At 44.8% G+C, this 27312-nt stretch overlaps 1 protein-coding gene across 1 annotated transcript in view; it reads left to right on the top strand.

The window, feature by feature from the left end:
- LOC147634105 (nucleotide pyrophosphatase/phosphodiesterase-like) overlaps positions 1-11883 on the top strand; it is a 55888-nt gene extending 44005 nt beyond the window's left edge. Inside the window, exon 13 of the mRNA XM_086805215.1 lies at positions 11421-11883. Within this exon, the coding sequence (XP_086661341.1) occupies positions 11421-11732 (312 nt within the window). The 3' untranslated portion in view covers positions 11733-11883. The remainder of the gene's footprint in view (positions 1-11420) is intronic.
- Positions 11884-27312: the final 15429 nt, after the last annotated feature.

Raw genomic sequence — 27312 nt, 5'->3', positions numbered from 1 at the left:
GAACTTGTCTTGTACAGTCATGTCTACATGGCATCCAAGTGTGGGATGCATTTGACATCCCCTTGTGGTTGTCTTGTTGATGGGGTCTGCATTGTCTGTGGACAAGCCATCAACAATGCTATCTTTTAGATATGTGTCGACTTTGGAAGGGTCTGTTGGCCTGGGATCTTGAAAGTTGCCTTCCTTCGAATCCGGGAATAATTCCCAACGGGATCAACTTTGTACAATCATGTCCACGTGGTATTCAAGTGCGGATGCATGTGACATCCTCGGTTGTCGTGTTGACGGGGTCTGCATCGTCTCCGAACAAGCCATCAACAATGCTGGCTCTCTCTTAGACATTCGCGTCAACTTTGGAAGGGTGTGTTGGCCACCAAAGACCGTGGGGTCCTTGCCCGAAGTCGATCCCACTGGGAACTATTACTGGATTCAAAGGAAGGCAACTCTTCAAGATCATCCATCAGAGTAAGGTCCGATTGGGTGAACAACAAAACAGTGGCATTATCAGAAGTTGTGACGTCCCCATGTTGCTTGGCTCTTGTGGTCTTCCTTTTCTTCCTTCTAGCTTGTTGTCTCTTTCATGATACAAGCTGCACATGGTTGTGATTAAACTCATTCACATGGTTAGCCCAAACTACATCAGAGTCAACATTAACAACCCTTGTCACTGGGCTACTAGATTACACATAAAAGATTATGGAACTCGGAGAGCTTTTGGGGTCACCATGGATTATAAGCGGTCTCACAATTCGTGTCCCACCAAATCGTGGGGAACTGGCGAAACTACTTTACATTCAAAATCATATCTGCCCGTGCTAAGGGGCACATGCACTTCTCTGGATTGCCGGCTGCTGCTGTGATTCTGCATGTCTGGAAGAAGCTAGCGATGGTCCTCTATGAGGTGTCCCAAGGCTGGGCTCTGCTCGCTCTGAAGAGTGACTCTCGGTGCCTACTGAGCTCCATGAGGTAAAGTCCTAGGCAGTGCTGATTGGGAAATTCAACGATCCTGGATGGTGGACCAAACCCCTCTAAAGAGCCAATGGAATCCCCCCCCAATCTCATAAAATATTGGGCATCTGCATATGTAGTGCTCCTTTTTCTCGACCTCTGTGGGGCTGAGTCGATAGATCCTGCCCTCTGTGGCAATGCCTCCTACTCTCTGTGTCTCCACTCTAAGGCAGTGGGCCGAATTGTGTAATAGACAAGATGTAGTCATCAAATCTTGCTATTATGTTCTAGAGAGCAGCCATCATACACATGAGCAATCCGCATAGCATGTGACGTGTGCCTGTGCAAGTATCCCCGCTTCAGGATGAATCCATCAGCTATGAAGTGAAGTGATCTCTGTAGAATTGCATCATTGTGGGTAGCTCGCACAAGGGGGGGGGGGGGGGGGGTGGCACAAGCCATGTGGTGTGGGTGTGTAGGCTAAGGCGATCTAACCAAATGATCCTATTAGTACCTTGATGGATGAGGCGGAGGAAGGGGCATGTAAATTGTACTGAAATGGTGGGAGGACGATCGATCTGGAGTCCTTGCATGAGAAACCAACCAGTGACCCTAGCATACCATACCCGATCATGTCCCTGCTCTGCTAGGTGTTGGGAAGACTCAAGCAAGCGTCCGTAACTGGATTGTCCAGGGTGTGGAGGTGATGTATGTATGTCACCGTCTGGAAAAGTGCATCTATCACCAAGGGGGCTCTCCCCGAACTCTGCCAGGATGATAGGGTGTGTTACTGATGGTTTTTTCTGGAGCATGCAGGAAAACATCATAATCTAAAGCCTTTCAATCCTTCGCCCCAGAAGGGGGCTCCATAAATCGCTGCAAGGGTCACTAAGGTGTCAAAGAGCCATCCGTAAGTTCTAGGTTCCTGGAAGTGTCTGAAATACTGTCTCTCAAGAAGGGCTAGGGCTGCGTAGCCTCTCGTTAGTCTAGCCTGGGCTGCAGGGTGCATGTTGAACATCGGCCAGTAAAAGGGACTCCTAGGTATATGTAAGACGTGACTATATCCACTGGATCTCCCATGTAGGTGAAATGATAGATGGATGCCACTGGGTGGAAGTGTTAAAGATCATCATCTTGGTCTTCCTGAGGTTACCCATAAGATCCCATTGCTCATAGAAGGTGCGCAATGCATCCGAGTGCCTCTGAAGTCCCCTGGCTGAATCTGAAGTACACCTTACACCAGATTAAGTTCCAAATACCCATGAAGGGCCCCCTCTCGAAGGAGTATTTGCTTTCAAAAGATAAGAACGAGTACAAGATGCTGCCCAAAACAAGAAGTGAGCCGAACATGTGTTTACCTCAACTATCAGGCTCACACACACACCAAGCACGGGCTGATAGCTGCTGTAAACAGCCGCCTGGATGGGACTGAACTGACCACTTGTGTTTTCTCCTTGTGGGCTGTTGAGAGACAGCCAGAGATCACACAGATGGAAGACCTTCTTCGCTTGGATCTCCTGCTGCTTATGGGCTGCTTGAAGGAAGCCAGAGCCATAGTAACAAAAAAACCTGTTTCTAGCTTTTGAAACCTCAAAACCTCGAAACCTCTCCAGTACGGCGGTTTCGCCCAAATTTCAGGTTTTCGTTTTTTTTTTCCTCCCCTGATTTTTGTGGGATTTTTTAATTTTTGTTTTTCTTCCACCTTTCTTCTCCTATCTCCCTCCTTCCCTTTTTCATCTTCTACTACTTCTTTCACCTCTACTCCTCCTTCGTTCATTCTCTTCTTCTCCTCTCTTCTTTCCCCTTTTTATTCCTTCAGTGCCTTAAATCTTTCCCAATTTCTACTTTCTCTTCTTCAATTCCTTAAGATTCCTTGATTGAACCACCTATGGCATCTAATCAAGCAAAATTGCCATAATGTCTCACCAAAATAAGGATGTGTGAGAGAGAAACAGGAATTAGGGTTAGAGTTCATTCATGTGTGGGAGACATACACAGAGAAACAAGGGAGAGAGAGAGAGAGAGAGTTGTGGGGATAAGTCAACTCATCAATAGCATGAGTGTGTGACTCCCCTATCACACATGTATATTGCACTAGTACACATAGTGCACTTAGTACATTAAAAGTACTAAGTGTACTATGTACTATAACTTATGGGCTTGTACACACTATAAGGGTGGGCATAGTGCCTTTACCCCAACAACCTCCCACTTAAAGGCAAAGTGCCCTTAAGTAAAGGAAAAGAAAAATCAGCATGTACATGATAATATACAAGGCCATATCAAGGCTGAAACTGGCCTCATCCAATGCCCATCAAGTGTCTGCAATGAGCAAACTGCTCCGGAGGCAAACTCTTTGTCAACAGATCAGCCGGAATGTCATCCGTATGAATCTTAATAAGCTGAATTTGCTTGTTCTCTATCACCTCTCTGATGAAGTGATACTTCACATCCACATGCTTCGTCTTTGCATGAAAGACAGGGTTCTTTGCCAACTGAATGGCACTCTGACTGTCACAATGCAACAATGGAATATCCCATGTATAACCCAAATCAACCACTAACCGAGATAGCCATAATGCCTCCTTGCAAGCCTCTGTGGCTGCAATATACTCGGCCTCTGTAGTAGATAAGGCAGTGCACTTCTGCATCCTGGATATCCATGACACAGCACCTCCTGTGAATGTAAACACATAACCGGTAGTAGACTTCCGGTTATCTGGATGACCGGCATAATCCGAATCCGTGTAACCATGCACTAATGCATCCTGTTTGCCAAAGCAAATGCACATATCCTGTGTGCCCTTCAGGTATCTCATGACACCTTTCACTGCTTCCCAATGCTTCTTGCCAGGGTTGGCCGTGTATCTAGAAACCACTCCCACTGCAAATGCAATGTCCGGCCTAGTAGCAACCATGGCATACATAAGACTGCCACAAGCTGAAGCATACGGAATCTTGGCCATATCAGCCCTGTCTCTATCCGACTGTGGGCTGTCCATAGCACTGAGTTTCACATATGGAGGCAAAGGAGTACTAGTCTTTTTTCCCCGTCCATATTGAACCTCTGCAAAACTTTGCCAATGTATTCCTTCTGAGACAAATACAACACATGCTGATTTCTGTCCCGAAGTATCCGCATACCCAAGATGTGATTTGCATCACCCAAATCTTTCATATCAAAGGTTTCATGCAGCCTCTGCTTCAAGGCATCCATCTCTTTAAGAGATTTCCCGGCAATCAACATATCATCAACATACAAGATGAGGATCAATAGACTGCCATCCAAAGCTTTCTTGGTGTACAAGCAGTGATCTATGTCACTTCTCTTGAATTTCTGAGATTTCATGAATGTATCAAATTTATGATACCATTCCCTTGGTGCCTGTTTGAGTCCATAAAGACTCTTTTTCAGCTTGCATACAAGCTTCTCCTTTCCACTCACTGCATAACCCTCTAGCTGCTGCATATATATCTCCTCATGGAGATCACCGTGAAGAAAAGCAGTCTTCACATCCATCTGAATCAAGTCCAGATCATCATGCGCAACCAAAGCTAACACAGCTCTAAGTGTGGTCATTTTGACCACTGGAGAGAAGATCTCATCAAAGTCCACACCATATTCCTGCTTGAAGCCCTTAGCCACTAACCTGGCTTTGTATCTTGGCTTTGCATCTGGTGCAACTTTAAGCCTGTATACCCACTTGCATGGCAAAACCTTCTTGCCTGCAGGCAAATGCACCAACTTCCATGTTCCATTTTTGTGCAGAGAATCCATCTCTGACTTCATGGCACGCTCCCATAGAGCCTTGTCTGCCCTCTGTAAAGCCTCTTTATAACATGAGGGCTCCCCACAGTCAGTAAGCATCAAGTAGTCAACCCCTGGAACAAACCTGTCAGGGGCTCTGGAGGGTCTTGTGGACCTCCGTACCCAATGACCATCATTTGCAGGTTGCTGTCCAGCCTGCATATCACCCATTGGTGGCTCCTGTTCCATGCCATAAGGCTGAAAAATCATGCCCGGTATCTCCTCTAACTGTGGTATATCCATAGGGATATCTTCTGCCATCTCTGGCTGTCCATTTGGACCATTTTCAGCACCATTTAAGGGCTGGTTTTCCTGCTGTAATGGCTGATTTACAGCCCTTTGTTGTTGTCCATGATGTCCATCATCATCAAAGATGACTCTGCCAGGCTCCTGTTGCCTTGCAGGCTCCTTATACATGCATGTTTCATAAAAAATGACATCATTGCTGCGTATAATCTTTCTATTCACGGGATCCCAAAGTCTATACCCCATTTCACCTCTGTCACCATATCCTAGGAATATGCATTTATGAGACTTAGGATCAAGTTTGGTGCGCATTTCCCTGCGTATGTGCACGTACGCAACGCAACCAAACACTCTCAAGTGCTTGTATGACGGAGGCTTCCCTGTCCATACTTCTTCTGGCACTTTCCCACTAAGCCTCGTGTTAGGTGACCTGTTTATAAGGTGAACGGCTATCATAACAGCTTCAGCCTAAAAACCATGAGGTAATGCAGCATGTGACAACATAGAACGGACCTTCTCCTGAATGGTCCTGTTCATCCTCTCTACTGTCCCGTTTTGTGGAGGATCATAAGGAGTAGAGAGCTCCCTCTTGATGCCTTTAGCATCACAAAAGTCCTGAAACTGTTTGGACATATACTCTCCACCATTATCGGAACGCAAAGCCTTCAGTGTTTTGCCAGTTTGATTCTCAACAAGAGCAACAAACTTCTCAAACACTGAGAATGTATCACTCTTCAAACGAAGAGGATAGACCCACACCTTACGTGTGGCATCATCTATAAAAGACACAAAGTATTTTGCCCCTCCCAAAGAAAGCTGAGGCATCTCACATACATCTGTATGCACAAGCTCTAACTGAGCATCTTTCTGTCCAAGAGCTTTCTTGTGGGGGCACTGTAGTTGCCTACCATATATACAATGCTCACAAAACTGAAAACTTGAAAACTTTAGAGAAGGCAAGTAACCCAAACGAGACAATTGCTCCATTCCCTTGACACTCATGTGTCCCAACCGGCTATGCCACATAGAAATTTCCGGCAGCTCGGTTGCATTTACATTAGCATGGTGACAAACACCTGCATGCATGAAATAAAGAGTGTCCACCTTAGAGCCTCTGGCAACAACCAGTGAGCCCTTACTAATTTTCCACTTTCCACTACGAAATGTGGTAACATAATCAGCATCATCAAGCTGTCCAGTAGAAAGCAGATTCTTCTTGATCTCAGGCACATGCCTGACATCATGGAGCATAAGCTGTGAGCCATCTGAAAACACAAGCCTCACATCACCTCTGCCAAGAATCTTGCATGCATGGTTATCACCCAAATAAACCACTCCTTCATTGCCAGCAGTATACCTGACAAACACGTCTCTGCAACCTGTGACATGAAAGGAGGCACCTGAATCAAAGAAGAGCTCTCACCTGTGGTTGCCATAGCAAAATGCAACCTGTCAATGCTCTGATACCAGTTGTGAGAGAGAAACAGGAATTAGGGTTAGAGTTCATTCATGTGTGGGAGACATACACAGAGAAACAAGGGAGAGAGAGAGAGAGAGAGTTGTGGGGATAAGTCAACTCATTAATAGCATGAGTGTGTGACTCCCCTATCACACATGTATATTGCACTAGTACACATAGTGCACTTAGTACATTAAAAGTACTAAGTGTACTATGTACTATAACTTATGGGCTTGTACACACTATAAGGGTGGGCATAGTGCCTTTACCCCAACAGGATGGTTCCCTGAGATGTGTGAGAAGAGATCATTTTTCATCATTACACTATGTTTTTAGATGGCTACTATAAGTTCTTTAGGTATATATACTTTATGAAATTATTGATTTTTCAAAATCTCACGGTTTCTTAGCCGATGGACGAAACCTTTCGAAACAAAACCCCAAAAACCTCGAAACGTTTCTTGTGACTATGGCCAGAGCTGAGGGTTGCAATGCTTCCAAGATGACTAGCTTATGAGTACAGATCGGACGACTAGGATTGGGACTAGATGGGCCACAAAAGTGCATGAGTAGTATTGTGCAGTATGGCCCAAAACTTGTCTTCTTTTCTTGAAGGACAAGTGATCCGAGTTGCTTTTGAGCATTTGACTAGTGACCTAGTGATGGCTACAAATTTCTATCTCAGTTGGCGAGATCATTATTTTGGGCAGCCTTATCAACAATTATTTATGTGGCATCATCATTGGGATAAAGATGAAGAAAAAATTATTCTAGTGATATTATCTTCTATTCTATGTCTCAAATCTGACCTCGGTAATGATTATGGAAAGTCTTGATTTTGTAAAAGAATACAAATTTGTGGTAGAAGTCTTTTTATCCTAGATGAGTATTTAGCTAGGCTAAATCATCGTAGTCAGTATGGGCTACAAGGAAACTGAAAAAAAAGGAGGAGAATGGTGGTTGTAAGCTACGGGGTGAAACATACCAATGTCAACACTTAATTCGACAGTTGAAACCTACCAACCCTTGAGGCCCATGCCTCAAGTACAACCCCCAATCACATATGCCATGCATTGGGCCAATCTTATACGTCTAGCTATGCCATCAGGTTTAAAACCCTTGGTGATGCCAATTCCCATGGTGACTGGGCCTATGCCAAATGCACCAGTTGGTCCGACTTTCTTGCAAATGCTCAGAGATGGTACCTAATTGAGTGCATGTATCTTAGTAGGGCAACCCAGATTTCGAAATGCTTCACATAGTTGGTTAAACATTTGCTTGAATTGAACAGGATCAGTAGGCCATTGTTTTAGAAGGGATTAAGTAAACAAATACACAAAGGTTTGATGATCCATTCTTATTTCAAATTTTAGATAATATTGACACCAACCAAGGATTTGATCTACAATCACATTACGTCTTCTTAGTTTTAAGTGAATCTGGATCATCTCACTTGCCTCAATAAGGACCTGCTTGAGGTCTACGGAGGTTGTAAACGTAGACAAAGTTGTTTGGAGTGGTTGCCTTCTTGTCTTGATACCTTTCAATAGATCTGTCAAAGATATAGAGACGTCAAAAAAATTGTCTATATGGGATTGGTAGGCTAGCAAATTTAAATGAAAGACTTGAGATCATAAGTGATGAATAATATGTTCCAATTGAGAACCCCTTGGAACCTTTTTCATATCCAAATAGATGCATGCTGAGCTAATTATATATCCCTAAGGTAGTGAACCTTGGTCTTAAAGTACTCAGACTTTTTGTTATTGATGTACAATTCATTGTTGTTCAACGATGAAAGGACTTATTGTACATCTTGGTCATGTTGCTCCTGTGTAGTTGAGGAAACCAATATGCTACACAGAAATATGAGGAGTCAAGACACAGTGCCCTATGTTTTGTCCAAAATGCAATTATAGGAACATTTGCCTTCATAATCCGAACTTGGTGATACCCACCCTCAAGATCTATCTAAGAAAAAATCATTTAATTGTTCCAAAATGTTTTTGTACAGGGCCTGGAAAACTTGTTCTTCATGGTCAACTTGTTTAGAGCCTTGTAATCGACACAAAGACGTGTCAATCCATCTTTTTGCTTGGTATTAAAGTTGCAAACTTTGAAACACTTGGTTTGTAAATCCTAACCTGGTGGACTCACGGGAGACATATGTAGCTCTATTGGGATTAAGCAGGGCTGCCCACTCTCACCTACACTCTTTGGTCTATACATTGATGAGATTGCAGTATTTCTGGACAGTTTCGGAGGTAGAGGCTGACCATTGGCCCAGACAATAGTGCCCATATTGCTATATGCTGATGACATAGTCTTGATCTCAGATTCAGCCGAGGGTTTTTAGAAACACTTGGATGCAATGGAAGATTTTTTAGGGAGAGACCTTTCAGTCAATTTGGGCAAAACCAAGGTTATGGTCTTCAACACAGCTTATGTGGTCATCTCACGATTATCTTTCTTATACAAAGCGGCCCCAATGAAGATTGTGCATAAGTATGTATATCTTGGAGTCACTTTTACAGTCCCCAAGTTTTGCATGACCATGCCACTGACTGACTAGCGAGGGAGCATGCCTCTCTAGCCGGTCTGGAGAGAGAGTGTTTCCACGCACATTTCCACGAGACCTTTACTAAGTGTTGGCTCTTTGACACTTTACTACAAACAGCAGCTATGTATGGTGCAGCCATCTGGGGCCAGGCCTAGGATGAGTGAAGGAGCATAGAGAGGCTACAGGTGATGATGTTGTCACACATGATCAAGAGTAGGCTATTTGTACCACATGAAATTACCCGTGCAGAGTTCAAGGTAGCCCCATTGGTTATAGATGCCCTCTTTCATGCCCTCTTTCAGACTGTCACTTACATTCGGCATGTATATACTCTTGACAGAGATCACTCTGTAGGGAGTGGGTGAGACGAGCTGAACTACCCTCCTCGTCTACACGGCCACCACTATTACTAGTACATGCATGATATTTGGAGGCAGTTGGAGTGTTTTCATGTACATGGCATGCAAACGGATCATCTCCCCCCATTTCAGTATAGCCTAGATTCCCCCTACCTTGACCTCTCATGACATGAGATCATCCGGTTAGATCTACTCAGACTGACTACACATACATCGGACATGGGTGTTGTGGTCAGAGATTGGTAAGAACTTCTTGAGACTCTGCGAGGATAGATTCATGGAGATCCCCGGATACAGACAAATACATGTCACATGCTATGCATGCATATGGCAATTGGCCAGCTCAAGGTATCCTCCCACCGCCTCAGAATAGAGATTGGCAGAGCCAAGCATGTCCCACAAGAGAAAATGATGCACGAGAGGATGAGGCCCATTATATGTTTAGCTATCCAGCTTACCGCTAGATACGGGGGAGGTTCCACTTCCTTTTCCGAGAAGGATTGATCAGAGATGCATGGGCCTGTGCCCCAACTTCAGAGCCCACCACCTGTACCTGCGCTCCGGTTCCGCACCTCAAAGGAGTTCTTAGCGAGAGAGCCCAATCCATTCTACTAGAGCATCAGGACCCTCCACTACCCAGGTACAGATCTGGGAGGTTCTCCGCCGACATGACATGCTCCCATCACAGAGGCCGGACCCTCTTTCTGCCGTGAGATTGGTATTGGGTGAGGAGGGATCATAGGATAATCATCTTTTGTCTGGACTTATATTTTCCATTTTCCTTTTCGGTTCTTCCATGGCTCAGTTTATCTCTGGTACCATGGTATTACTGATGGTCCCATAAACCCTTGGGCTCTTCCATAGACGTTAATATCACTTTCTTTCTTTCTTTCTTTCTATCTCCATCGATTGGCTGAGGCGGTATAAACATTTGTTTGAAGGCTCCAAGCTTGATAGAAGATCAGTATGATGATCCTCTAGACAAGAGGATGGGAGTTAGGGCTGAGGTTGTCTCTAAGGAACAGCTTGTGGAATCTAGAAAACAGAGCTTTGTATTCTTCAGAGGTACTTGCTTGGGTGTTAGCCTCTTGGATGTAAATCATAGCACACTGATCCCCCCTTTTGACTTCTTGCTTGGCTTGGATGTTCGAAATTAAAGGATTTACTCACTTCCTTCTTAAAGGAGGACATTTTCTCTGTAATGGAAAACATGTGTTTGGCCCAATTTGGGGTGGATTTGAATTTGTGGAACTACTTCATGCCTAGTATCACGTTTGCACCCATCAGTGGAGTGGCCATGAAGGTGTGCACAAACTCTCTGTCCAGGATTACAAACTTGGCATTGCGGGCATACTCGACCCCAATAGTGATCACTTATCCCTATGCCAAACCCCTATACCTGCATCTCTATTGGTGTCAACTCAAAGTTTGCACGCTGTGTAGCATGCCCTGTGATGACGTCTTCCGTGTTGCCAACAGTATAACAACACACGTCCTCCCCACATGTGCTCACTTGGCTCATACTTGTGAGGGGCATTGGCTTGTTCTATGATGACGTCTTTTGTGCTGCCATTGTCGAACATTATAAATAATATCATGCTTTCCTTAAGAACATGGCCCACCTCATCTTGTTCAAAGCTGAGTTAAAATTAAAACTTTATGTAGTGGTGCGTTCTACACTCCTTTTGAAGGCGGTGACAGACACTTCTGCAAGGCCTGTCTGGGGCATGTTGCCTGGGTGGTTAACCTAGCTGTGGACCATTGTGAAGTGCCCCTTATGTTCCATGTGTTTTTTTTTGTCTTTAATCCTTCAAATGTTCTTCTCAGTTATAAAGAAACAATCATTGCATCATTTACACGTAAATGCTGGCCTAGGCATGCTCGTGTGGGTGTGGGTGCACATGTGTTCACATACACAATGAGGGATTCTTTAGACTATACTTCGTGGTTAGGAAAGTGTTTTGAATCGGGTGGAGCTATTCTCAAACCCACAAGAATTTTAGCTGGTATAGTTAACATTCTATTTTGCATGTAATGCAGAACAATTGTGTGAGCACTGAGACGTCCCATTACTCGGGAGTTTTCAATGCAACGATCCATTTAGTTGTCGGAGGTGCGGGTGCAAGTTTATCTCCATACACTGAAATAAAAACTAGCTGGAGTATTTTTAAGGACCTGGACCACGGGTTTGCCAAATTGACTGCTTTCAACCGATCGACTTTGCGGTTCGAGTATAAAAGGAGCAGCAATGGTGAAGTCTATGATTCATTTTGGATCAGAAGACAATATATTGATGTGCTGGGTTGTGATAGCATAAACAACTGCCCACCATTCACTTTAGCTTCCAAGTGATCACCTTACATTCGTATGTATCATGAGAGCTTTGGAATATGCATTATGTGAGAGATTGATTGAATCCTATTAAAATGTAATTATGTGTAGTGGAGTATGTGTATTGGAGATGATCTATTCATCACATGGAGTAAAGAAGTGCATCTGCACACACACACACACACACACACACACACACACACTCTCTCTCTCTCTCTCTCTCTCTCTCTCACACACACACACACACACACACACACTTATAGATGTATTCTTAGCTTTGGACTTGACGACCATTATGAACGACAAGTAGCCCCATATGAGAAGCATAAGTAGAAACAAAACCAATTATCAGCAACCACCAAAACCCACCATGAGTTCGTGCCAAACCTTGAATAAATGTGTCACTATCATGGTAGAATCCATTGTGTAGGCAAGCCATGCTCCTATGGTTTCAATAGCAATCTTGTAACTAAGGCCATTAGTAGCAAATTGCAATGCTATTTCTCTTGTAAACTAATCAGATCACCAGACCGAATAGGATCGGGAAGGTTTTGATGTTATATTTAGATTGTTTTTGTCGAGAAACTACAGGTAAGGCACAGCCTTGTGGTGAACGGCTTAGGTAAAGGTAAAGGTAAGCTGGACGTGCCCTACCACGAGCACTAGACCTACTTGGAGCCTCAACATCCCTTCCATTTAGGTGGTTGTGCATCCACCACACTCATGCATTACAGAGTTTTGAGACCCACACGTTTGACAAACAGCTTAATGTGTCCCCTTTCATATAAACACACGTGTTTCAACCTTACTAAAAGTTACATTTTTGCAAGGTTTCGTATCACAAACCAGGTAGAAATAGTGCATGTCCATCAAATGTAACCTCAATGTGACAAAGAGACGAGTACTACATTGATGAGCATTTACGATGATTACACCCCCTTTACCATTGTCGTTTTTAGCTCAGGTTGAAGTCAGGCGACAATAGGCAGAAACAAGAATTAATATGTGACCATTTGCTTTGCCATTTAAGAAGTGCTCCATGTTGATAATTGTTTAAAAGAGTGTCCACATTAAGAAGATGTAAAATATCTTCTTGGTGGTTGTTTATGAGACTTGCTAATAGCTTAGAGTTTGAATTTGCAGTGATAGCATCTTAGTCTAAGCTCCCAACATCTCGTGTTTAAGACTTGGTGTCATTTTGTTCCTTTGTTATTTCGATTTGCTACATGCAAATGCATATACTTTGCTCTCTATGGATTGCAAAAGATATTTTTTCAGTCTTAAATTCAAAGGAAAATGGTGTAAGACATTCCTCAAAACCTTGAGTCTTTTCCATCGTTTCATTTTTGTAAGGAGGTTCTCTACACTTTAGACAAGACGTGGTTCCTTAATTGTATGTCTTGGCTCAGCACTTGTTTCATGTAAAGTATTATTATGAGCAATGCTTTTGTATGAAGTACGCTATAAGAAAGGAGTAAAATTAGGTAGCGCACATAATCAATAACACATATTTACTATTATCTTTAAAATGGCCCAGATAGAGATTAAACATGATTAGTACTTCATTAATAAAATAGGATTAGGGATTAGATGAAAAGATTAGTCATACTTTGCATTATAGTAATGGTTATTTATATATGAGAAACCCCCTTATACAAAGTGTGTGCATATGATGCCACCACAAATGCTACATGTTAAGGCATGATGTGTGCATATGTTGCCATTGCACATGTCACATGCCAAGGCATGATCCAAAGTGTCCTCTATAGTCATCATTGCTTACATAAGATCCTTCGAAGGGGTAGTTCCCACACAAAAATGAACATGCCTACACTCTAGTGGTTGTTCACACACACTAGAACCGATTTATTATGCCTACAACACTAAGTTATTAAGTACCAGTTTACATAGCCACCTAGCACTTATTTATTCTCGCATTAATCATTATTAATATTTGATATTTTTGATAGCTCCCCATACTATCATGCGCCTCTCTCCGTGCATGCGCACCTATGCGTCTTCTCATTCTTACCCTTCTGTCCGCCATTCCCTTCACCCCCTCCTCCTCTGTGGCTACCATTCATCTTGCTCCCCTCCTCTCTACACACTTCCACCTCTTGCCACCATCCCCTTCTTTGTTGCGCACTTGCCTTCATCACGCCTTGCCCATCTCCATCATTTTGCCCCCCATCTAGCCCTTCCTTCATTGCCTTGCTCCTACCCCACTGTCCTCCCCATTGCTACTCGTCATCTCTAATGCCCACTATTGCTTCTGTCGTTGCCATCTCCTATCCTTCTTGCCCTCCCCTCTGCCTTCCTTCTCTTCGCTTCCCTTCCTCCGCCGTGCTCAAGTACAGAATATTCTTTAACAGGTTTGAAGTAGGTCTTCCGCTCTGATTAGCATCATGACTAATCAACCCCCTCTGGTCGAGCGAGCCATCCATTTTTCACAAGACGAGCTTGAGTTCCTCTTCTCTAAAATTGAGAAAGACTCCAAGACGACACTCATTGGAAAATTATTTGGCTCTCATGCTTGGTTACTAGTAGTGTTGCCTTCCGACTTTGCACTCTACTTCAAAGATGTGAGGATACTTGGAAGAGGATTCTTCTGAGTAGACTTTGATGCAGAGGAGGTAGCCTTAGAAGTGCTCAACCTTCCCTTTGGGCCCAAGGAAGATTTTTTTCCTATCGTACACTAGCTACCGTACATTAGATACTTTGACCTTGTCAAAAAAGATCGGAATTGTTACCCTCACACTCAGATTCCCAAGTCTTCCTCATGCTTATTGGACATTGTTGGAGGCCATTAAAGCAGCCTTTGGATTGGTCCTACATGTGCCCACCATCCCACTTCTGCTGCCCAAGTAGTCAACCAATAAGAAATGAATTAATAAATTGACTCACTGGATTTTTTTTTGATAATTGAGGAATCGAATCCGATTTGTAATGGGACAATAATTATTGATATTAATAATAGTGAGAAATCTGGGAAAGGATTTCCATTGAAAATGAAAGAGAATCTATCAGTTACTAGGATATTTGGAAAGAAACTAGGGTTGCCAACAAGTAGCAAATACTTTGACCTCAATAACTTCGAAGATATTTTAAATTATTTCTAGGTATACCTAGAGAAGTAACTAATAGAAGTGAAAATACTACTTTTTTAAATAGTCATTGCGTTAGTTGATGTTGTTCCTAGGGTCATGGTGTTGGCTCGTGACATTGAGCCCTTTGAGGATTTTGTGTTGCTTTCGGGACCTAATGGCTCCTTGAAGCAATATATGAAGATGTCAGGCAGACATGACCAGTGCCCCAGGTAGGCCGCTTTGCATGGTATTGCCTTAGGGCTAGGGATCATAGGAGGTGGTGCAAACGTGCTACCCAAGCCACAGCCTATTGCTCCACCACCTCGGCCAACCATTCGCTAGGAGTGGTGGGTCAACTCTCTCGATCGCCCTCTAGGTGGGAACACTGGGGCACAAGATGAGGCTCTTCCCAAAGACAATGTACATAGTGATGATGTATTGGGTCGGAGTGTTGAGCTTGCAGAGTCATCCTCACAGAAGGATGTTGCATCAGGGCAGAATGACTATGTTGAGTCCTCCTTGCTTGGAATGGACAATATGCATGATGCACTTGGTATGGATACACATGACATGTTGTCATCTTATGAGGCCTTGTAGGATGTGCGGCAGGATTTAGGTCACGGTGTTTTGCATCAGGGCAGAATGACTATGTTGAGTCCTCCTTGCTTGGAATGGACAATATGCTTGATGCACTTGGTATGGATACACATGACATGTTGCCATCTTATGAGGCCTTGTAGGATGTGCGGCAGGATTTAGGTCACGGTGTTTTGCAAGGCACCCATGCATTGTGCAGGTATGCAGAGACTGTGCAAAGTCCAAGAAAGAGTGTACATGTTGACATTGGACTTTGAATCCAAGGTTATCCCCCTCTAATAGTACCAGAGGTGGGTTCAAACTAAGGCCAAGCATTTGCTTAGGTTCCAAATCAAAACCCTCTCTTTACCATGAGGAGTATGTGCAGGGTCTTCGAAGGCTTCCCATGTGCAATAGGAAGTACCTTGTTAAGAATCAGCTCCACCCTGCCATTATAGGTGGACCTATGTGGATGTGTGGCTTCTACAAGAGCACAAATTGGATATATTCTAGTGTGGTAAAATTGGTAAGATCCTCTCTGGACACATTTTTTGGTTTGATGCACAAGCATGCATCTTAGTGTTAGCATAACTTTTGCCTCATGTTATTGGCCATGGTGTTATCATACTTGCTAGGGTACAATGGATTATGGTTATGCAGGAGGGACTAAAGCTAGGTATCTTGAATATCTATGCGCCTAATGTATGGGGAGAGAGGGTGACCCTCTAGGGCACCATCATAGATCTAGTACACCTGGTTGATCATTGGATTGTTGAAGGAGACTTCAAAATGATTGAGGAGCCATTGGACAAAAAGGGTGGCCGTGAGGGTAGAACACACCCCTTGGAGAGAGACTCATGGGAGACATTTATGCTTTCCTTTTGTGGTAGGGATCGTTGGACAGAGGATTTTATGTAAATGATTAGGGCCTGGATAGAGGAGGCTCTATTTCCATCTTGCTAGGTACTACCAAATCAGATCATTGCCTAGTTGTTTTGTGCATCACGGAACTTGGGAGGAAAAACCATCCCAGAGACTCTCTGTCCATCAGGATGTAGAGACCTCCTTGGAGGTTAGAGAGATTTGGAAGCTTTGTGATCATTTTGACCCCCTGAGAGGATTGTTTTGGCCTCGGAGAGGACTACCTAGCACCATCATTCTGTTGTCTTGGTGGCCAAGAAAGAAGAGGCTCTAGACAAGGAGCAAACTATCAGATGTAGGCTGGTTGCACTTCAGAGGGAACATGACGCTAAGTTTGCATTTCATGCTAATCAGGCATTTTGGACACAGATGGGTGGTAGATACAATGAACCGTTTTTCTCAGCACATGGACCTATGGTCAATAGGGACAATTTGAGTTGCTTACAGGATTCTTAGTAGGGAGAATTTCATACCGATCCAAATAAGGTGAGGAGTATTACCTCAAAGTTTTATTAGACCTTGCTCTCTACAGACGCCCACTCTTGGGATACAGATATTGGATAACAGATAGTTTAGGAGCGCATGCCTAGGCTTATTATAGATGATATGTATGCCTCTTTGGTGGATGACCCCTTTTCGAAGAATGAGATGAGATGTGATTTGCACGCCCTCTCGAAAGGAAAATGCCTAGGGAATGATGGCCTCTCTCCATCCTTCTTCTTGTAGTTTTGGGATTACATTAGTGATGATGTTACTACTGCTCTTCTGTAGGAGATGTGGTGTATTGGTATGATGCCCCCTTTTATCACGTAGGATCTTATCCACCCTGTCTTGAAAGGTGGCGATAAGACTAATATTAGATAGTGGAGGCCCATTAGATTGCTTGGTTGTGCTTACAAAATCTTAGCAAAGATAGATAGTATGAGACTTCAACTTGTTCTTGATAAAGTTATTCAAGATACACAGAATGGTTTCCTCCAAGGAAAGGGTATTTTGATAACATCTTTTCATTGTGGGAAGCTGTGGAGTGGGCTAAATCTAGCCAACAACCCCGTGCCATTCTTGTGCTAGACTTTGAAAAAGCTTATGAGACAGAGTGGATTGAGACTTCTTGGAAGCCATAATGGCATGGATTCGTTTCTCCTCCTATCTAGGAATGGATCATAGAAGTCTCATGTATGTATAGGGACGCCCATAGCATAGTTTTAGCATGTGGGGGGCATGGTGAGCGCTTTCAGATCTCCTGCTCTGTGAGGCAGGGATGCCCCTTAGCTCCACTACTCTACCTTTTAGTAGTGGAGGCTATGAGTAGGTTTCTCAGAGTTACCCATGGGTCTCGGGCCTCAAGCTGCCTCTTCGCACAGAGGAGGAGTTACTGGACTTTGAGTTAGAAGATGATACTGCTATGTTTTTGGAGGCTTTAGAGGCTTGCCTTTGTGCTTTCTTCATTTCTTTGGAGATATTTTGTTTGGCAGTAGCACACCTCCATTAAACCAATGGGATTTTGGATTAGTGACTCTCTGTAGACAGATTGGGTTTTGGATGTCGGGTTTACTTGGATTGAGACAAGATGCACTACTAGATATCTTAGCTGTCAGGTTGGCATTGACATCTCCCCTGCACAACAATGCGCCCCTGTGCTTATGAGCATTAAAAGAAAATTTAGCATCGGAGTAGCAAGAAGCTTAATTTGGGCTCTAGAGCCTTGGTAGCTAACCAAGTGCTGCTAGTGATTGCTTGGTTTATCACGACGTGCTGGGTGTTTCATAAGTGATGCATTGGTCAGCTTCTTCAGCTTATTCAAAACTTCCTTTGGTCAAGATTAGATGGCACCATACACACCATGGCAATAGTGGCTTGGGATACCATTATTATGCCCAAGCAAGAGGTAGGATTGAACGTTCTTATGAAGCAGATTATGGGGTGCATTGTGATTAGGGGAGGTGATTGGATTTACAACCCACATTTAATCTTGTCGGATGAAGAGCGCTGACCATCTTCTTCGCCCTTGGTGATAAGCCTGGGATTGCATGAGGAGCTTCTTGGTTCATATTCTTGCTTGGTCAATTGTTGAGGAGGCTTTTAGGCAACCCATGTGTGGAATGACTTGGCCTTGGATGAATTTGGTAGACCTCTTGGAGTAGCCACACATATCCAATGGGCTGCTTGGGGGGCGACTCTTCTCCCCTCAGTGTTGGATTGGAAAAGGCTCATGAGTCTCATGGAGGATGAAAGAATGCTTCGTAACCAAGCAATTGAGAGGCACTAGTCAGAGGATTATGGAGGTGAATGCAGCCATACCTAACCCACTGGATCATAGGGAACTTTGTGGAAGGGCCTCACACTTATGGTTTGGGGTATTCTCAGGAACAAGGGTCCCCACTTTGGGTGAGGATGTATCGGATAGATGGCTCTTGGAGACAAGTCTTAAGGAGGATATCATTGAGGATCTGGTGGTCTGGCTGGATAAGAGTGGTGATGGGCAGGGTAGGATATCATTAAGGGTCTGGTGGTCTTCTGCTCCATCCAGGAGAGATGGCTCTTGGAGAGAAGTCTTGAGCAGGATATCATTGAGGGTTTGGTGGTCTAGCTGGTGAGAGTGGTGGTGGGCAGGGCAGGAATGCACATCTATATTGATCCATTTCCAGGGATGATTACAGACTCTTGGAGCCTCTGGTTATATGATGAGTGTCCTATCATACTTGCATTGGGATCTCGGGGATGAGTGGGTGTGGAGGGATGCTTTTAATCCCATGAAAAGCATGCCCTTCTTTAGTTACATTGTGTAAAACTCTAGACACTTGGTTCTGGGACAAATCTAGAGAGTCCCTACTTCTAGACCACATTGGGAGGCTTATGGGATCACCCTTGATATTAAGAGAAATTTTTAGTGGAGGTTGCGGCACTCCTATAAGGAAACAAAGATTTCCTCTTTTATTTGGCTTTCTCTACATGGTGGACTTGCCACCACCAACCAGTTAGAGATTGATCATTGGCACTAGCCTAGCTTGTCCAAGAAGGAGCTTCAGAGATAGTTTACCATTGCTTATGGGAGTGCAAGGCGTCACAGAGGATATGGATTGCAATAGAACACCTTTTTGGAAGGATGAGGAGAGATGCCTACATTTTTTTGGGGTGCTATTATTTGGTTGACACAGTTGGGCCCACAAATCAGGTTTGAAGGGAATGATAGAGATATGATCATGTGAGTTACCCATGGAGTGGGTTGGTGATATCTTCTTTAGGACATGCCACGTACCTCCAACACAGAGGTTGGACACTGCATCAAAGATTATTACTAGCATCATAGCATGGCACATCTCGCATGGCACATCTAGAAGGCTAGAAGCACTGACGCCATGGAGAGGGCACTTTGCCCAATACATTTGTAGGATCTGGTGTGATATTATCCACACACTAATGGCCGCTTGGGCTAGGATTTAGGGATCTCTGAGGGCCACAGAGAGAAAACATGGCCAATTTTTGAGAGAATGGGATCATGAAATTTTTTTTCACTTGCATATGGGGCCTTGCTGGCAACATGAGGCACCCGTTCGGTTGAGATTCCCCCCTTACTTGGTTTGAAATCTCCCTTTTTGTAAAAATTTTCCATACTTAATAGAAGTCTCTTTTCCAAAAAAATAATTTAATATTTCTCCCATAATGATAATGTGGCTAGAAGCCCACTCATCATGGGCCATGTTTGCTACTTCTTTTGGTTGTTGCTTCTTGTCGTTTTGGAGGTAGAGGTAGCAGAGTTTGGCGAATCTTCATTAGCTTTCAACTTGGCAAGTCTCTTTCAACACCCTTCAATGCAGTGCCCGGGAAGTAATGACATTTTCCTTGCTCAAGAGACCATGCGGAGTTCCCTAAAACCAACAAGGAGAAGAGTACCAATTTCATGTTCAAGAGGAAGAGGCACTGTATACCAAAACCAATTCATCAAACCATGATAAGGATAAATCAAAAGAACCTTCAGATGATATTACAAGTTGATATTGAAAGTCAATATTCAACAAAGAATGAGATTGAAAAATCTAGAGAATCTATGACCAAAGGATGCTGCTACACCTCATTTCAAATCTATAGATGATGCAACCTCATCTTATAACGATATAAATTCCATCTTTTTCACCCTTCTAATATAATTTTGACTTGTATCAAGATCTGAAAGCCTACATAGAAGGGTATACTAAGGTTGCACATGAACCTCCAAGGCCTTCACAAGCTTTAAAAACAAGTCTCAGTAAACACAGTAAGAGGACCTATAGCCTACATAGAAGGGTATACTAAGGTTGCACATGAACCTCCAAGGCCTTCACAAGCTTTAAAAACAAGTCTCACTAAACACAGTAAGTAAACCATTTATGGTTGAAATTGATGCCAATGAGTATACTATTGGAGTTGCATTGTTCTAGGATGGCAGGCTAGTTTCTTTTGAAAGTAAAAGTTGACTAATCCTCAAATGAAGTGTCCTACACATGAGAAATATATTTTTTCTGTTATTCATGCTTTGAAAAAGTGGAGACATTATCTTTATGGCTCTATTTTTGTGGTATTTGTGAATAATTCATCTTTGAAATACTTTACAATCCTCTAGAGCTCCAAAGATAAAGGGAAAAAAGACTCATTGGTCTGAGCTTATGTAAGAGTTTGATTTTTAGATTCGTTATTGGGCATCTATCAATAAAGTGGTAGATGCTTTAAGTAGAATCGGCTATGTGAATCAATTTTCATTTGTTGAGATTTAGTTTGACTTATTTGACTCTCTCAAGGGCTTGTATCCTCATGATGGATTCTTTGGTAAGACCTATCTAGGTTAGACGATCCCTATCAATAAAGTGGTAGATGCTTTAAGTAGAATCGGCTATGTGAATCAATTTTCATTTGTTGAGATTTAGTTTGACTTATTTGACTCTCTCAAGGGCTTGTATCCTCATGATGGATTCTTTGGTAAGACCTATCTAGGTTGGACGATCCCTATTTCTATTAGTATGAGGGATTATTCCATTTAGAATGGTTTTCTCTGCCGAAAGAGAAAGGTTTGTGTACATGATGTTGATGGTGCGAGGAGTCGCAACATGTTTAAGTGTCATGACACACTTTATGTTGGGCGTCTGGGTGTGCTGAGGACTGAGCATTTGTTGTTAAGAAGAGATTTCTTCTAGCCAAAGTTAAAGATTGATGTCAAATAATATGTCAAAAAAAGTGAAGGTTGATATCGAACAATATGTTAAAAATGCCAGCAATGCCAAGTCAATAAAGCTGAGTGCTTGAGATGTGGTGGCTTGTTGATGCCATTGAAAATACCTGAAAAGAAAAGGTAGAGTATTTTTATGGATTTTATGGTTGGATTACCACAGACTTTGAAGGGGAATAATTCCATTTGGGTGTTTTTTGTGATCGACTCACCAGATTGGCTATGTTCATCTCCCTACAAAAGAGAAAATCTCAGCTGTACTGGCTTGCTAGTAGATATTGCTAGTGATCGAGATCCAAAGTTCACTAGACATTTCTAGCATGACGTATTCAAGAAATTGGATACCAAGTTAAGTATGAGTTTATTTGGCCATCTTGAGTCTAATGTGGCCAAACAAAATGTGTAAATCAGACCATGAAAGATATGCTACGTGCATGTGTCTCTTTGAGACAGTCTAATTGTTGGGAAGATTATCTTCTATTAATAGATTTTGCTTACAATAGTGCTAAAAATTATGCTACCAAGATAAGCCCTTTTATGATCATGTATGGCTTATAGTCTAGTAGAGACCTGTGGGTGATTGGCTTCGAGAAAGGCAAGTTGGTACTACGGTTGATTTCTTGAAACAATAACAAGATATGCTATAGTTTCCAAGGGAGAGCATAAAAATTACATAGGATAGAAAACAATTTTATGCCAACCAAAAGCAATCACCTAGAGTTCTGAAATGAGGTTAATGAGTTTACTTAAGAATCCCAAAAGACCTTATATGATCTTGAAAAGATTAATGAGGTTGGTAATAGGTTGTATCTCCGAGATGGAATATGTGTGCATCCTATCTTTCATGTTAGTAGATTAAAAGAGGTGTTGGGTGTAGGAGATAACTTAGTTTTCTGAGTAGGAGTTCACGAGACTTGAGGATCTATCTATCTTTATTTCTTATAAACTAGTGGGCATTGTGGATCGTAGGGACTATACCCTAAGGAATTGGATTATTCTCGAGTGGTTGATTAGATGGAGGGATTGTTTTGATGAAGACAACACTTGGGAGAATGTTGCTTCACTTCGACACTAGTATTTAGACTTTGTCTCCCAGTATTCCTCTCATTCGGAGGGGGATAATGTTATGTCCCATGTTGTGTGGACATAGCATGGCAAGTGTAAGAGGTCGATCGGATAGTTCTTATAACAGTGTGAGAACTAGCCAAGTGGCTATAAAGTTAGGATTATGGTTCACTTGTGAGAGCAGTTCTAGTTGTGGAGCTCTACCTTATGATTGGGGCATCCCAAGGGTCCCAACTAGTGGTGATTAGTCCACTGGTGTGGTGTTGAGCAATGCCAACAAGATAGCCATGTGATGGCTGGGGGTTCATGCTATGGGATATACATTTGCTAGGCTTGTGCTCGTGTCTAGCTCGGTGGGTGGCTTTACCACTGCATGTGGTTTGGAGCCTATGGTTAGGTGGTGAGTGCTGGCTAAACCCTTATATTTTTCCTTTATTATTTTGTGATATTATGGTGATATGCAATCATGTTGAGTAATAGACAAGATTCTAGCATTGTAAACAGTGAGAGTTGGCAGTCTTGGGTTAGCACACAAGTAAGTTATGCTAGTGTGTTTTAAAAAGGAACACCTTTTGTAGTCATGAAGCTTTTCTCTAAAATGCACATGTGCATGGACCACTGTGTGCACTCTCCTAGAGCCAAACTTCTAGTCAAACATGGGTCAAAGGCTTGAAAAGAAAAAAATGTGTTTTTAGTCAAAGGCTTCTCGGCCTTGGCTAAGTGAATCCTATAGAGTTTGAAGTGATTCCATTCAGGTGCCTGCTAATGATTGTGAGACAGCTTCAATAAGGCGGCTTGGGCTATCCAACATAGATGGAAGTCTTAGATGAGGTTTTCTCTTATTTCAATGAAGAGCACGAGGTCAGAGAGTGACGCGTCTCCGTCAGTTTCGGCCGTTTTTGGCTAAAAACGGCCAAAACGGCCGTTTACCGTCACGCGTCGCGGGATTTCTATCCGGAGGGACATGGTGCCCGAGGGGTATGGTAGACCGCCCCGAATATAATGCATCTATATGGGGAGGAAGTGCTTGGAGGGGCAAAGCATGGACCCATGGTAGGCACCGAGACGCACTCACGCACCGGGTAGGCACGTTAGGCCTCCCGCGTTGCCGGCGGTGTTCACGGGAGCCGAGTGCCTCCGGGGGATGCCCTCCCTACCTTGACGGAGTCGGGACCGAACGAGCCGACGGGACCGTGGACGGTGGAAAAACGGCCGCCGACGTGGCCAGCGGGCCGGGCCGTGCCGACGGGGCCGCGATGGACCCTAGGCCCTGGACCCTAGGCCGCTTGGGCATGGATTGAAGGCAAGTCCCGGGTGAGGCCTCCTGGAGCCGAGCCGGGCATGAAGGGCACGTGACGGTGAGACCCTCAAGGAAAACGCGCGCAACGCGCTCGACGGGCCGACGGAGCCGTCATGAGCTTCAAAAGGGCCGCGTGCGGCAAAGACGTGGTGTTTCGTGCCGGACGTCCGCTCGTACTGGGCTCGCGTCCGTACGGCCATCACACTTGGTATCAGAGCAGACCAACTTGGGCTGAAGAATGCAAAAACGGCGGGACCGTCAGAAACGGCGGAAACGTTGAAAACGGCGAAACGGTTGAAAAACGGCGAAACGGCAAGTCGGGCCAAAGTGACGGCCACGAGCCGAAAACGGCACAAAACTGCCAACTGAGATTTGAGCTTCAAGACGGCGGAATTTGGCCGCGCTGACCTTTACCGATATTGTGGAGCAGGGTGAAGGCTACAGGATGGCATGCTCGGCCGGACCCATCGGGTTCCCGAGCTGACGGTGCCTGGGGGGGTGGTCCGTCAGTTCCCGTTGGGGGTCAAGACGAAGGAATTTGGGGGTGTTCTATATATGAAAAATGCTCAGTTTTTCGAGGGGATCGCAACCGCGTGGTCCTTTCGAGCAAATTCCTAAGTTGGCCGGCATGTTTTGGGGTCAGTGGACAGTTGGGTTCAAGCCGAGGTGAGGTCACAGGTGCAAAGACCCAACATACGATGTTGGCAAAGAGCTGAACGGAGGCAGCATCAACTGGATCCTTGTGGGGGGCGTCAGCACTTTCAGAAATGGAAGATCAGCGGCCTTGGGGATCTCTAAGAATTACCACTAAAAGCGCTCAAACGAAGCATCTACTTGATCCTCGTGGGGGCCGTCAAGGCTTCGGGATCTTTCAAGAGCTACCACCATCGCCAAAGAGCTTCAAAGAAAGATGAAGAAGACAAGCGGCAAAGGTGCCCGCTGAGGCCATGGCGAGCCTCGTGGGCGAAGGAGCCACCAAACCTCATCAACGAAGAAACGGGCTAGGCAGGAGAAGCCGACGCCCTTCCAGATCATAAAGGATTGCGCCTTGGGTGGAAGCAGCAAAGCTGAAGCCCTGATCTCCATGTGCTGAGAGAAAAACGAGGTCTAGGCCAGAAGGAGCCGAAGCCTCTTCAGATCTCCAGGATTCTTCAGGGGGGAGGCAGCAAGGCTGAACCCGCACTCCTTCCGCAGTGCCAATGCAGGGTGAGACCAGAAGGCGTCAATACCCCTTTCAGGCCATGAAGGGCCATACACTGAACCTTCGCGATCCGCCTGGGGTGAGGGTAAGCCCTATGGAGAGGCACCAAGAGCCCTGGGTTTATTCTTCACCTCTACTTCGACGTTCCGCCCGGGTGAGGGTAAGTCCTAAGAAGAGGCACCAAGAGCCCTGGGCTTCCGGGCACGCGATTGAGGGTAAGTCCCTTCGATGGCACCAAAACACCCGTGACCCATTCACCTCCTTGTGGCCGGGACGCCCGCTGCGGCCAGCGTTCCCGCGTCACCTTCTCCTCCGAAGTACCGAGCCGGGTGAGGGTAAGCCCTAGGAGAGGCACCAAGACCCCGTGGCTCTTTCGTGGCCGTGTAGCCCGCCGTGGTGCACGCGTCACATTCACCTCGACGCTCGCCTGGGTGAGGGTAAGTCCACGCGCGGCGCCAAGAGCCCTGGGCCTCCCGGAAAGTCCAAGGATTCATCGTGCCGAGGGCACACTCGGCCCGAACTGGAGCAATCCGGGGAGGGCCATGCTGAAGGAACGTGCCATATCAGGCCACCAAGGGCTGCAGAGGCACAAGGGCTGTGTGGCTTGGGAAAACAGGTTTGAAGAAGGGGACTACTTGCAAGCTCTGGATGGCAGCCTAAGGACCGTGGTGCCGGGCAGATAGCACTCTGTTTGAAGGAGCGAACGGGTATAGCTGGACTCTCTCCTCGTGGACTCAAGTTGGGCGGCTCACGGGTTGAAGGGCTTTGGAAAGCAAGCTTGATGAAGGGGACTACTTGTGATCGCTCGAGTTCAGGACATGGAACCGTAGTGCCGGGCACATAGCACTCTGGGTGAGGGCGTGATCTTGTAAAACTGGAGTTGGGCAAGTGGACCGGAGTCGTTTGGCTCACCAAGGTCACTCCTGAAGATGGAAACAACTGGGTGTGCAGGTGGCAATGTGCATGCAGTTGGGTGGGTCAAGGTGGCAGCTGGCTCACTGAAATTTGAAGGCGTGTTCTTGGACCAAGTTACCAGAGGATGGAAACAGCTGGGTGTGCAGGTGGCAATGTGCATTCAGTTGGGTGGGTCAAAGTGGCAGCTGGCTCATTGAAGTTCTAAGGCAGCTTGGATGTGGAAAGCACTCAGATCCAGCCATCAAGGGCAAAGTGGGTGCAAAAGAAGAAGAACCGGCCCGAGGCGAAGTTAAAGCAGGTGAAGCTTGGTTCTAGCCGTCCAAGTAGAGCTTGTGGCAATGACGTCAAAGAAGACTGGAACTTCACAGTGCCGAAAGACACATGCAGAGCGTAAAGGCTCAAGGTGATGGTGCAGAGTCAGGAAACGGAGCCGTGTGAAGGTCAGCATGGTGTCATGGGGGCCTGAGCAAGACGAAGTGGAGGGACTTTGCGCCTTAAAGAACAGGAACAAGCAGATGCTGGCTTAAAGGTCAAGACCGCCTGGACAGGTGGAGGGACAGTTTGGCTGGAGCATGGCAAAGCAAGTCTTGGAGTCAAGGCAAGCTAGGGCACTCAAGTCAGGTGAACCGAAGCCGAAGAAGTGCAGAAGTTCGAATGCCAAAGGTTCGCGGTGGTTTTCACTTGGTGTCAAGTGGGGCCAAGGCACTTTGTCACTGAGAATGGATGCACTTATATACTCAAACAGGTTGAAGCTGGGCGTCAAGGTCCAAGGCAACAAAGTGCAGGACTTGAAGTGGCACAAGAAGGGGCAACCAAGCTGGCGTCAGTGAGGTGGGCAACTCTTGTCCATTAAAGATTCGGCACAAAAGAGCGCACGGGGCATCGGAGAGCATCAAGGCTCAAGACAAAGCTCCAACAACAAGGAATGTAAAGTTAGATTTGAAGTAAAGATCTTGCAAACCAAGTTGGCGTCAACTCGGCAAACAAGTCTGGACTCCATTGAAGACTCTTACTTTCCCGGCAAAGCTGCATTGCTGAAGGTAATCTCTCTTACTCAGCTCAGACAGGAGCTCTGGCGAGACCACGCAGCAACCTCGCCATTTTTGTTGGGATCGGGGGAACTCTCGAGCGGGGGCTTGAAGTTCCAACCTTTATATGAAAAAACCAAAAAAATTGTAAAAAGGCAAAAATACAAAAATATGCACAGTTTTTCTTTTGTAAACGGGTTAGACACCTACTCTTGCTCATGGCTATAAAGCAGGGTAAGGACCTCCCGTCCTCATTATATATTAACACGTTGCACAGATGCGTTATACTCAGGTCATGCATCCCACCTT

The sequence above is a fragment of the Cibotium barometz genome, chromosome 11 (genome assembly GCF_041138505.1).
Source record: "Cibotium barometz isolate CiBa-2024 chromosome 11, ASM4113850v1, whole genome shotgun sequence".
NCBI classification, from domain to species: domain Eukaryota; kingdom Viridiplantae; phylum Streptophyta; class Polypodiopsida; order Cyatheales; family Cibotiaceae; genus Cibotium; species Cibotium barometz.
The sequence above is the reverse complement of the archived record's forward strand: the minus strand, read 5'-3'. Positions and strand labels throughout refer to the sequence as shown.